The sequence below is a fragment of the Eurypyga helias genome, unplaced genomic scaffold, assembly GCF_000690775.1.
Source record: "Eurypyga helias isolate BGI_N326 unplaced genomic scaffold, ASM69077v1 scaffold50, whole genome shotgun sequence".
Taxonomy (NCBI): Eukaryota; Metazoa; Chordata; class Aves; order Eurypygiformes; family Eurypygidae; genus Eurypyga; species Eurypyga helias.
The window spans coordinates 16,078-28,544 of record NW_010227366.1 but is presented as its reverse complement, the minus strand read 5'-3'; the positions used below and the strand labels follow the sequence as shown (position 1 = coordinate 28,544).

The following is a 12,467-nucleotide window of genomic DNA, read 5'->3' as shown; positions in this document are numbered from 1 at the left end:
ACTTTTAAAATTTCAGAAATGGCAGAAAGCCACCGCAAGTTCAACATTCTGAGAACTACTCCAAGATTAACTGTTCTATCACATGGCTGAACACCACAAATGGTATGATCAGCAAAAACATACTCTTCCTTACAGGCATATGCATCAATGCATGGAAGTTCCCACATAAATCTTTAACCCTTTTGTCCTTCCTCCCAGAGTTTCTCCCTGAGAGTGAAGATGGCACCCTCCCAGCACCCAGTCAAAGCAAAAGCAACCTGCCTGTGACCCAAGTCAGCTGACACAGTCCCCCTGACAGTTATTGGCTTCTCTCCTCAGCCTCACAGACTGGATCTCTCACTTCTGATCATAAGTTAATGGACACCAAATAGCGTATGTGATGGTTTGTCAGCAAATTTTAACTTTTCTATGGATAGCTAAACTGAAGCACGATGGCATAGAGGATGTTGAATTTCTGTTTGGTCAGTTTTCCCTTCAGTGTCAGTTATGAGAAAAATTATATCAATAAAACATCATATTTCTCCATCATTAATCATTTGGCAAGCATACAACCCGCTGTTAGACCAAGCTTTTTGGAGGAAACTGAAGCAATTGAGCTGAAATGTACTACAATAACCAGAGCTCTCCTCCACTCCTCACTGGAGGTGCAAGTGTTTCTGCGGCAGGAGTAGGGATAGTAGCTCACCAGCAAAGCAGCCGTTAAGCAAGTTACCTGGGGTAAGGAGGAGGGATGCGACTGCAGGCTTTGTGGGACTGCACAGCACTGGGGCTTCACGCAGGATATTTATTTACAGCGGTGAAGGTGAAGGTAAAGGAACTAACATGAAGTATTGGTTGTACATTGCCCTAATGGAAGTTTCCACTTAAATGCTAAGTATTAGTAGAAGGAAACAGAAGAGTTGACAGGTTTTATACTCTAGATAGTCTTTGCAAGGAATTTTCTCTGGAAAAGATACTGAAGAACCATGAATTGAGGCACAGATCTAACTGATGGACTGGGATGCAAGCAAAGCTGGCAGAAGAGGTCACCGTTGGAAATAAGAGAAGCTGGGCAATCCAGGAATAAATGTCGGTATGCAAGAGTCAGGAAATTTTTGCTGTCATAGACCTGTTTACTGTAAGGCTGCTGGGCAGTAGGGTGTTCTATTTGGGGTTTTTTACTAGCATATTAGTTTTCATTATTTCAAATGATTGAATTATCTACTGAACTTTTTTCATTTTTATTAGGATGCTAACTGCTGAAACGTTAAACACCACCCTAGTAATTTGAAGATGTGTTCAAACTCAGTGTGATAACCTCCTGTGTCTTCAGAGTGCCATAAGAAGTGAATCGATTTTACAGTTGTTGTTATAAAGAGAAATAATTTTTTTTTGGGAAAATGTATTTCCCCTTTACAGCTAATTGACTGAAATCTTTATAGGACTAGCAGCACCAGGCTTCTATTATGTTCTTCATTTTGAGGGAGCACTATTATAAGCAGTGCTGTTTTCAAAGCTCTGAGTTTCTTGTTGACTATTCATCTTTACTTTGAAGGACTCTAAATTGGATTCTGAGTGACAATGCAGACTGTTATAGCAGTGATAAAGTAACGAACATGTACTCTTAAAAGATTCTTCTGAGTTTTTCTAAAAGATTAGATTTTGAGTAAATCATAATACAGCTCAAGGGACTAGAGACAAAAATTAGTTAACAAACTCAATATAATTTGCTGGAAGCATTCCTGTTTTCCCAGTTCTCTGAACAGTACCATACATCCAGCCATCATCAATTGGTTGCACATTGATGATATAATCACCATCCCTGAAGGAAACTTCATCTTCATCTTGGGCACTGTAGTCATACATAGCTCTGTATGTTCTCTGTTGAAGGAAAGAAAACAAGACTGTAAAGTCTCAAGCCAAAACAGAGGTAGATTCCTTCTCTTCTTTGCACAAAGAAAATTAAAAGAGCAGGGAAAACAGAGGGAGCAAGGCAGAGAGAAATCACAAGTTACCTGTTGAAAAGAAACAGTACACCTGTCACCCTGTCAAACATACAGTGAATACAGGCCCTGTTTCTGAGTACCAAAATATTTACTTTTGTGAACCTACATTGTCCAAAGTCCTCATACAAACAGATTTCAAGCCATTCACTGCCTCTTGAAATATTTCAACTGTTGTTTCATATATTCACTAGTAACAGTTCATTGCATCCAGCCATGGCTTGCTCTGCTGCTGCTCCCTATTTGCATGATTCCCAAATAGCTTCTCCTGTTTCTTCACTACAGAAATAAACAGTCTTCATCCAGGTCATTAGCTTTGTCATCTCACTGAATGTCCTTCATTTCATTAGGATTTTACCTCAAATTAAGAATCAGGAATATATTATTATATAATGAAAAAAGACAAGATTTCAAAAAGTCTGCAAAAATAATCTCTATGAATATTCATTTTTGCATATTCAGATAACAGATTGATCTAAACAGGACACAAAGTCCTCTTCATCCAGGTCATTAGCTTTGTCATCTCACTGAATGTCCTTCATTTCATTAGGATTTTACCTCAAATTAAGAATCAGGAATATATTATTATATAATGAAAAAAGACAAGATTTCAAAAAGTCTGCAAAAATAATCTCTATGAATATTCATTTTTGCATATTCAGATAACAGATTGATCTAAACAGGACACAAAGTCCTATCATCAGCTAAGCCAAATTTCCCTTTCCCTACACCTCTCTGCACTGTAAGATCAATTTCCATTTTCTTTCTAAATAGAGTATTTATTCCACTCATAACCAATAAAATGCTGTCATTAACTGGAATTCAGATTGGATTTTCAAACTCAGAGGGAACAGTCTCCCCTTGTATCTTACCAGCAGAACAAAACTAGGTCATTTTAAAATTTCCAGACATACTTTCTTTTCCTTACCCTGTTTCTCGATAGAAGTCAAGAGCAGTTCAAGCATCACTGATAATGTTCAATTTCCCTAGCAACAATTTTTGATATGTCACCATATCTAGATTCATTTTTCTGGTACAATGATTTAAAGAGGCAAAAAGATATAAAACAGTCGATGTTTGAGTTAATGCCTAGTAATATTTTCTGAACCTTTTAAGAGAAAACAAACTTTGTTCTAGCTTCCCAGTTGAGGCAAACAACTCTGGATTAGTTTTAGTCCATATATGTTTTTTTGAAGGTTTTTAATTAAATTATTTTCAGAAAAGTTGTAGATTCCTACACACAGAGACAGGGAGTAGGCCATTTGTCAGATGTTGGAAATGCGGGATCACCTAATCCAAACACTATAGGGCAACTCATTATTACTGTTCTCATGCTAGAAATACACTTTTTGTCTTCTTTCTGCCTTTATCAGGTAGTGCAGAGTAAACTCTACAGAGAAATCCACTCCTTATTACACATTGGAAACCACTACCTTTCCTAACAAGCCTACTCTGAGCTGTATTTGAGTCTTGCTCTGTATAACTGTTCTCTGCTGTGCCTTGCAATGTTGCTGCCCTACAGGCTGTGACCAGGAGTGATTTTCAACCATCGGTATGTGGTTTTTTGGTGGTTCCTTAGTGTCTTCCAAGTGTTCATGGAAGACAGTGAAAAATAGCATCATCATTTATGCACTACATTGAAGCAACAAATTGGAAATGTTCTATCATCACCAAAAATTCCTTAAAGATTCACAAAGTATAAAACTTGCAGGTGGAAGACCCTAAGGAATGGTCTCTGTCTTCAAGAATCTTCTTTTTTCCAACTATTTCACTGATCTCTCTACTGAGCCTTGAAACTATCTCAAAAAAAAAAAACACCACCAGTGAAAAATATGCCATTACAACAAGCCTAGAAGCAGTTAGTGCTTTAAACACTTTATTTCAAAAAAAAGATTAATTTAAGAAAAATGGTAGTAAGTCCATTTTTGGCATAAGGCATAGAATAGATTTTCCTCTGAGCCGTGCTTTTATGTCTCATTTAAACAGGCAAAGACTGGGAGAAGAGATTAAATGTCTTACTGAACTAACATATAATTGGAAAAAAACAGAGAGGTTTTGGCTCACCCAGAAGATACTCACTCATCCTTGCAACATCATGGTATAGGACATAATACTGCTGTCTCCTTTAAGGCAGCTTGACTACATCACTGTGGTGGCACAGTTGTGAAGACAAGCTGGTAATTTCAAACTTTAAAAAAATTTATTAGGGCCTTAAATGGTTCTGAGAAATCTAAATTTATGGCCTAACACCTAATTAGGTGCTAAATGGCTGTCAGGAGAAATCTCCATAATAATCCTGTTAGCATTTAATGCCTAATTATCACTTCAGAGTGTAGTCTGGGCTATATAATTGAGAATTACAATGCTTAAAGGACTCAAAGCAGGAATTTTTAAAATGCATTTCAGTGAATTATTCCTCTGTCAGAAGTGAGTTTAGCAGGTACTGAAAGCACAAGAGGGTATAAGAAAAGGTTGGGGGTTTGTAAAACAGACAGATACTCACTTATCTCCCACCTCCTCAAAGGTCTAACTTGCCACTACTGCTTAGACGGAAGAGTAAGTCTTGTGCATATGAAGTACTGAAGCCCAGCTTTCTCATATTCCCAGCTTCCCAGACAGATGTGAGTTGACAGATGCATATTTCCACTTCATCCACCAGTTTATACTTATTCTATGGATGGCTCCTTGCAAGGAAAAGTACCTGTTGCAACATCTTTCACATAGAACAGCTATCAAGGCAAGCCAATTTGCAAGCTACATTTTGTTTTCCTACTAGTTTTAGTCATCTAAAGATGTGAGAATACTTTCTGATACCTTCCAAAGAGGAAAACATCCTTCAGGGGTCTGTTATAAAACATTTGGTACTCTAAGCAACAATTTAATTCAACCCATTATGCAGAACTGCTTATAGAAAGTGAGCAAAATTAAGAATCAGAAAACAACAAAAATCATCTAGAAAAACAAAAATCTACCCTGTATTAGGATCATGATCAAAATTAAATAAACAAAAATTTGAAAATTCAGAAATTAGAAAATTCCTATTTCTCAGTATAGGGAATTGGTGTACATGATTATAAAATGAACATGTCTTCTGGGGACCCTAATCCGATTTCAGGGCAACAAACCAGCTGAAAAGTTTTACTACAGCAGTTACTGCTCCAATCCTCCCCACCCTCATACAACCCATGGGATATTAATCACTCTCACACTAGAGATGTCCTGGCCAAACTCAGGCACTTACGGGTGACTGTCACCTTCATTGCCTTTAGTTAATTCTCAGAAACTGCTTGGGCTTTGAGACCAGTATTCAGGCTGGGGTTTCTTTCCTCCCATCTCTTCCTCTTTTTACTTCTTTCCTACATCTGCCTGGTTTAGCCAAACAAGGCTGCATCTCTGGCAGTTCTGCTCCAAGCCCAGAACCAAACAAGCAGCTGAAAGCAATGGACCTGGCCTTGTCTAAGCTGCTTAGATCTCCCAGGACATGTCCACCCTGCATTTGAAAAGTGCTCCAAGGCTGACTTCCATCCTCAGTCTGTGCAAATCACTACACTTAAATGCATCCCCAGCACACAATGGGAAACCCTTGTACCATCCCAATAGCTGAGTGCCACCCCAATAGCTGAGTGCCACAAGCCCAACACACCTGGATAAACTGCACAAGCTAAAGAAAACAGTCATTTGATGTGAAGGTGGAAAGAGAAGGGAGCATGCCAGTTTTCTAGCTGCATCCGAGATGCCTCCTTTGGAGCAGAATCGTAACCCTGGAGGGTGATAAGATCACCCTCTGTCTTCACCACCAGACTGGCAAGTTAGTACTCAGCACCAGGCCAGCAGTCCTTGATTTTCTCCTTCTGGAAACGTTTGGGGTTTATTGTCTTCAAGGAAACTCATTCAGTTTTTAACAGCAACAAGATCCATTCAAACAATCACATTTGTTGTTTCCCTTTTTTCCCAATGATAAACAGTTATTATCACTTAAAAGAATGTCAAATGAAAACAGTTTCAGAAAAGGGATAAGAAATCCTGTTGAAATTAGACACTTAGTCAATCCTTTACTTTTTAAATGTTTTAACTTCACTCCCCTTCTTTTTCCCCATCACCTTTACATTCCTGGGTCTGAAAGAAGAGGTAAATGATGATTCTCACGATGACGGAGTTTCAGTTTTAAACAAAAAAAACCAAGTTTCAGCTAATCTTGAAAACAGGTTCTTTTCAGCTCAGCAAGCTCTAAGTTTGTTTCATAATTAAGTACTCCATCTCTAAAAATGGTGACAGTAAATATACATCCATTCAAAATAGTTTAAAACTCAAAACTGTAAGTCAATATTTTTAAGGTAAAAGATGACTGGATCTGAACTATGAAATCTCTAGGCAGTGATATGACAAAAAAATTATAATCATTAAAACCAAATTTTATACATAGATTTCAAAGAGAAAAAAGAAGCCCAATTTCCTGAAAACCCCAGCTGAATATCCATTCAGCTCTCTTTCCATGACCAGTTACTTCTACAACAAAATATTCACTCCAGCTTTAAATTCCCATCCACCACAATTAAGAAGTTCATGACTGTGGCCATGGTTTCATGATAAAGCTTGTTCTCAGTCACCCAGCAGTATAACTCGATTTGGATCAGGCACGCATGGGTAAGCAACTGTTCTGTTGAATTAGAAAGGGCACACCAATGCGGAGTCTAAGCCAGCTTTATACAAACAGAGATGAGTAATAGGGATAGGCATAAAGCCTGCTAGGACAAAATCAGCAAGTCAAAAAATGTAAATAGATTTAAATCAGAGTGATCTTAACAGATCCAGCACCAGGAACCTGAACTCACCACAGATCATAACATCAAAGCTCAGCCTGTGAAATACTGTCCAACCGTTTATTGTTTTAGCAGGTAGAAGATTCAGTTAGTTCTCTGCCTTCTGGAGATCATAAATGATTTTCTTTACATTCATTCTGACATAAAGGTTCTTGCCACTGCCCTAAGTCACTTAATCTTTTTTATACATGAGGACTATTACTTAGATTTAGGACGAGGACAGCTATACAATTCAAGGAGACTGATTCACTCATATATAAGAGATTTCACAACAGCTGATGATGATGTTTACCATATAAAATTGTTCTTTAAATCCAATACTCACCAGACCTGCTGAATGAGGCTGTGAATGCATGGACCTCATGGATGACATACTGGTCTGGTGCATGTATCCATATCCTTGGGACTGGCTTTGCTGATATGCCCCAGGGAGAACAGGGGCTGTGTGTTAAAGACAGAGAGACATATTACTGTAAGTTTTTTAAAAAGTTCTTATTTAGAATTTTGTAGAAACTGTAGATTATTTGCATTGTAAATAACAATAGTCCATTATGAAACAGTTCAGAATGACTTCCATACGACTTCAAGCTCTCCATAGGTTGAATCACATAAAGGTAGCCAAAGCTATAATAATATATCCACAAACATTATCAAGGTTAATTGGAAGGAAAAGCTTAATGGAGAAGTCTGACCATAAAATGACATACAAAAGCTTGGGATACCACTAACTTAATTTTGATACTGCCATAGATGATGCACTAAATATCATGTTCCATAAACTTCCATTTCATGAGGAAAGGTTGATGAAAAAAAGCTACACACTAAAACGATTTTGAAATGTTTCTGTAGAAATTATCCACAATTAATTCCTAACTCATTGTAAACTAAGTCGTATTTATTGGGCTGTGAACAAAGGACTGTGATTCACAGGAAGAGATAGAAACATAAAAAAGTGAGCCCACAGTTGGGTTGCTTAGTTTATTCCGATTCCATTAACATTCTTAGCCAAACACAAATAAATCAATGGTTACTGAAATGTTTCCAAGTCCACTTTTTTCAGTATCCTCCTCTTACCACACAATTGTTCCATCTCTTTCACACATATTTTATTCACATTATTTTAACAATTACGAGGGCTAATCATTAATAAGTTGACTTTTAATGTACCAAGACCTGTTGAAAGAGTTAATAAAATCAACAAGGACTCCCTATCTCCATTGCTTACTAGGAAAGCATTTGTAAACCTTCCATAGCTGTTCAAACATCCTACTTTGGCAACAGACCGAATCACAATGTGTTAAAAACGTGTCTGATTAAAAAAATCTGTGACAAATAAGCACAGCATAGCTGACTATCCACTATTTTCCCAGCCAGCCCAAGAAGCATTTTTAAAGCAAAATTAAGAGATTGCTTTCCAAAATCCAACGATCAAAAGTTTTAGTCACTGCATATGTGTGCATGTTTTACAAGACTTGCATGCACTCTGAGAATAAAGACTTCTGTCTTATATGGAGGCCCATCTCCCACTGTTATTTACCAGAATTTTACTAGTTCAACTGGAAATTCATTTAGCTACACTGAAAAGAGAATGCATTTCTGTTAATACTTTTTCAAGTGGTCCATTTAGCTGGTACTCTAACTCCTCTGACAAAAGCCAGGTTTTCTTTACAGGAGATGGAGCCCATGCAGCCCGTGAGTCAAAAATCTTCAAACATGGAGTCAATCAGCAGTCCAATACTTTCCGAGATACACCTCACGGGCTTGCTAGGAAGTGAAGAACCCCTTCTGGAACAGCCATCACACACAGATTCAAAAAGAAGCTAAGCTAACATTGGATTTAATGGGACTCACAATGTATGGAAGGATGCAGGCCTCGTAAAATGAAAAGCTACAGGAGAAGCAAGAAACAATGTACAATAAATATATATAAGTAGTATTCATATTTGCTTCTTGAGTGATCAAGACAATAAATGTGTGTGGAAAAAAAGGAATACTGATAAAATGTTTCCTGAAGCATTTCAGAAAGAAAGGTCAACCCTGTGCTTTCAGCAATGTTTTATGTATCCTGCTTCCCCAAATAACAATATCATTGATTTCAACTAAGTTTTTTCTTAAAACATCCATTTAATCTTAGTTAGAATATTTAAATGCACTACGTATGTAATTACAACTTGGGATGTTATTTTTTGCTCCACTATACTGGTAAAGGTAAATAACCCTGTATATATTTAACTAGGGTGGTGGGTTTTTTATTTAGAAAACATGTTTCAAACTATTGTAATTAATAGATTGCCTTGTTAAGTGAGTGAAATTAAAGCGATACACAGTCAGATGCAACACTGGAACCTGATGAATAATGGATGTTTTAAAGGTGCCAAGTTCATTCTAATGACAAAGACATTTTAAAGCATTTTAATTTAAAATGCATTTTAAGGCATTTTAAATCATCAGAGAATTGCTACTCGTTAACATGTTCACAGGATTATCATGCATTAAGTGAATAGTCCTAAGTAGTTCATCAAATAATTTATGTTTCAGTGTTGTTACAAGCTATTCCTACATGACCAGTTGTATGAGAAAACAGAGAAAAACATAATATAATGAAAGATTCCATGATCAAGCCAGAATGGATATATTTTGCCTAATTCACCATCAACATAAACGTAAGTCAACAGAAGCAAATGGAGTCTCATGTCCTCATAACAGTAGCTAGTTGGTCACCTAGGTTTAAAACTGAGCACAGCTCCAACCAGCATTGGCCACTGATCAGTCAGCACCCTGACTGCTCTGCAGTGACAAAGGGCTCGTAGCTTTGTCTTGGCCCCTGGCAGGGGCTGACACCCTGAGAGTCCCTTTCGTCTTCCTAAGACAAGTGAAGACGCTGGTAAAAACTTTTTACTCTTGATTATTTTCCCTCAAAACCAACCTTTCTCAATTCCTACTAATCAACCTTTGTCAGCATAAGGCAGCAAGCCTACTGACGGTCAGCATCATTATAGCCTCCAAACAGACAAGCTTATTTTGGGGAGGATAACCCATTCCTCCCACTTCCCTGACAACTGTCAGCAGCAGGCCTGAGATGTGCTTTCCTCTTTTGCAGCCAGCTTCTCACCAGCTGAGAGACTTCTGTCAAACTGTCTCAGCGAATCTGTCTGCTAATTTACCTGCAACAATGGAAACCATAAGCCTAGGGAAATAAAACATTTCTTCCAAATCGGGAGATATTTTGGAAAGCATTAAAAGCTGAAGAATTAGAAGAAGATTCTATATAAACAAAAAGAAGGATTTTCTACAATTAGCTTTGTTTATTGTCTTCACTTTGTTTATTTATGTATCATATATATGTAGATGAGCACATATATGAGCAAATATTAACATTGAAGACACTTTATTGAAAAATTTAACCTTTTTTTTCCATTAAAAAATACTGCAGTAGCACTACAAAAACCAAATTATATTTAATTTTTTTTTTTTTTTACAAAAAATATTTAAGAAATTTGCAGATGGTTGTCTATTTGGAAGATAATTTGGGAATCACATAAATAAGCAGATTAGTGAGGAGACCACAGAGGAGAGCTGTGTTTCTCATAATGTATAGATAATTCAAGGTGAGATCAAATGATGCAGAAAAAAAAAAGTGTTTGACTTTTCTTCATCATCATCACCCATAGTTAACTGCAATCTTTTGGCTCACACCAAAGTATAAAGTTCTATAACATCATTGGCCACAGCAGCAGCAAAAGCAAAGGCTTTAGTTAACCTAAGGGGACAATAAAACACAGTGGTGGAACATGAAATTCATTTAGCTGAAGCCAGATTTATTGCTGAGGGAGCCGACGGCTGACCATTGCTCCCAGAAGTACAGGTGGATGTTTTTTCTTGCTGCATTAAGACTTTACCAGATACATTCTGATGTATTGAAAGTTCCTTTTTTTCTTGTCCCACTTAGCAAGCAAACCAGATATTCAGTTTAAATTATCTACTTGGATGAGTTTATCATATTTCTCTTACTATATCTTTGTAGGCTTCCTCAGAGAAAAGAAAGAGAAAAATGAATGAACATGATAAAGGCAAACAGAGAGGAAGCCTCCAAGAAAATGAAGCTGAAAGAATGATAGTGGGTATCAACTTGCTGCAGCAGACAATGGGGTCTGCAGACAGTGTACCAATCAGGACATGCTTTGAGAAGGACTGGGAAAGAAAAAGGTCAGGCTGTGGAAGCAGGAAAGAAATAATTAAGAGAGCATTGTGTAACTACAAGGTTAAAAAAGCTTATGTTGAAAAGAAAAATCATTTAAAGGGCAGGTTCCAAGATATAATATTTTATCAAAACCATATGTAAACTCGCTTTCATTCTTTTGTACAGCAGAACCTCATTAATCCATGGTAAAACAATGCTTCCCCACTGCTAACTACTGCATTTTTGCCATTTATTACATTACATGCCATTTACTGGACGAGATGTAAAATAATAATCACTTCATTTACAGACATCACGCAGTTTTAAGAATTTATTTTACTTCAGGTGTTGATGTTAACTCATGTTTTCACTACTAGGCTACTAAGACTCTCAGAACTCACTAAGAATATTGACACATTTCATAATAATAACAGCACGAGAGAGCAGGAAGTCAAAAGAGAGACAACGGTTATTATGTGCTTAATTCTCGTGCCCGTAAGAGGATGATCAGGCTGTAGATTTTCTGAGGAGCACAAAAGTTGCAATAGATGCAGAATCATACATCCTTGTGTTACTGACACTATGACTACCTCCCCAAAAGTAGATGAAGTTGTTTATGGGAACCATGTTGCTCCACATATATTGAAGCCATCCCCCTGTTTTTCCTTGCTGCTGCCTAATTTTCCACTGGTTACAACATCTAGAGCAGCCCTCATGGTCTTAGAAAGTCTCTCCCATAGCTTTCAGTTCCTTCTTTCTTTTGCCATTCCCTTAGAAATTACTACAGCTATGTCCTGTGTAGCAGAAAACATTGTCAAATTATTGATGCAATCACACAAGGGGAAGCATAGGTCTAGAGTACACTTCTGAGGTACTCAGGTACACCCCACATGTGGACGGGTCACTGCCCGAACTGCACAACCTCTTTGACCGCTTCCAAGTCCGAAATACAAGACTACATAGCTAAGGAGGTACAGCCTTAGGGTAAACTATTATTGCTTCACTGAAGCTGGTGGATAATAACAACTGATAGCCTTCTCGGTAAAGCATCACAGAAGTTGCTTTGGCTACAAATTCTGGCTCAATACTTTATTTTTGGGGGTTTTATCACTCTCCCCAGATGTTGGCTGCTGCTTCCCATCATTAAAATACTTAAAGTGTTTGGGTTTAAAATATGTATTTCCAATCACTTCCTAGAACAAAGAGGTACATTATCATCACTTACCAAGGCTAGCATACTTGAATACTATCAACAGTTTTCACCTCTTCCCTGAATCTAACTGAATTCAGTGTTACTAATAATGAAATTACTTCCACAGTAATGCACTTGACATCACTCAGGGACTGATTTGGCTATCCTTATGCACTGAAGTAGTATTTTCCCTCAAGGAGTTGTCCCATCAAAATTTGCAGCAACACTTTTGATTAAAAGGTACTAATCAATCTGAGTAAGGATAGGAAAAATGAATGCCAAACAGATCTGGC

The 12,467-nt window shown here is 37.4% G+C and overlaps 1 protein-coding gene across 1 annotated transcript in view; it reads right to left on the bottom strand.

Moving 5' to 3' along the window:
* Positions 1–1,282: 1,282 nt before the first annotated feature.
* The window catches only part of LOC104512753 (LIM zinc-binding domain-containing Nebulette-like), a 13,344-nt gene continuing 2,159 nt past the window's right edge, over positions 1,283–12,467 (bottom strand). Inside the window, exons 2-3 of the mRNA XM_010155855.1 lie at positions 7,128–7,243; positions 1,283–1,860 (exon numbers count right to left, since the gene is read on the bottom strand). Of these exons, the coding sequence (XP_010154157.1) occupies positions 1,684–1,860; positions 7,128–7,243 (293 nt within the window). The 3' untranslated portion in view covers positions 1,283–1,683. The remainder of the gene's footprint in view (positions 1,861–7,127; positions 7,244–12,467) is intronic.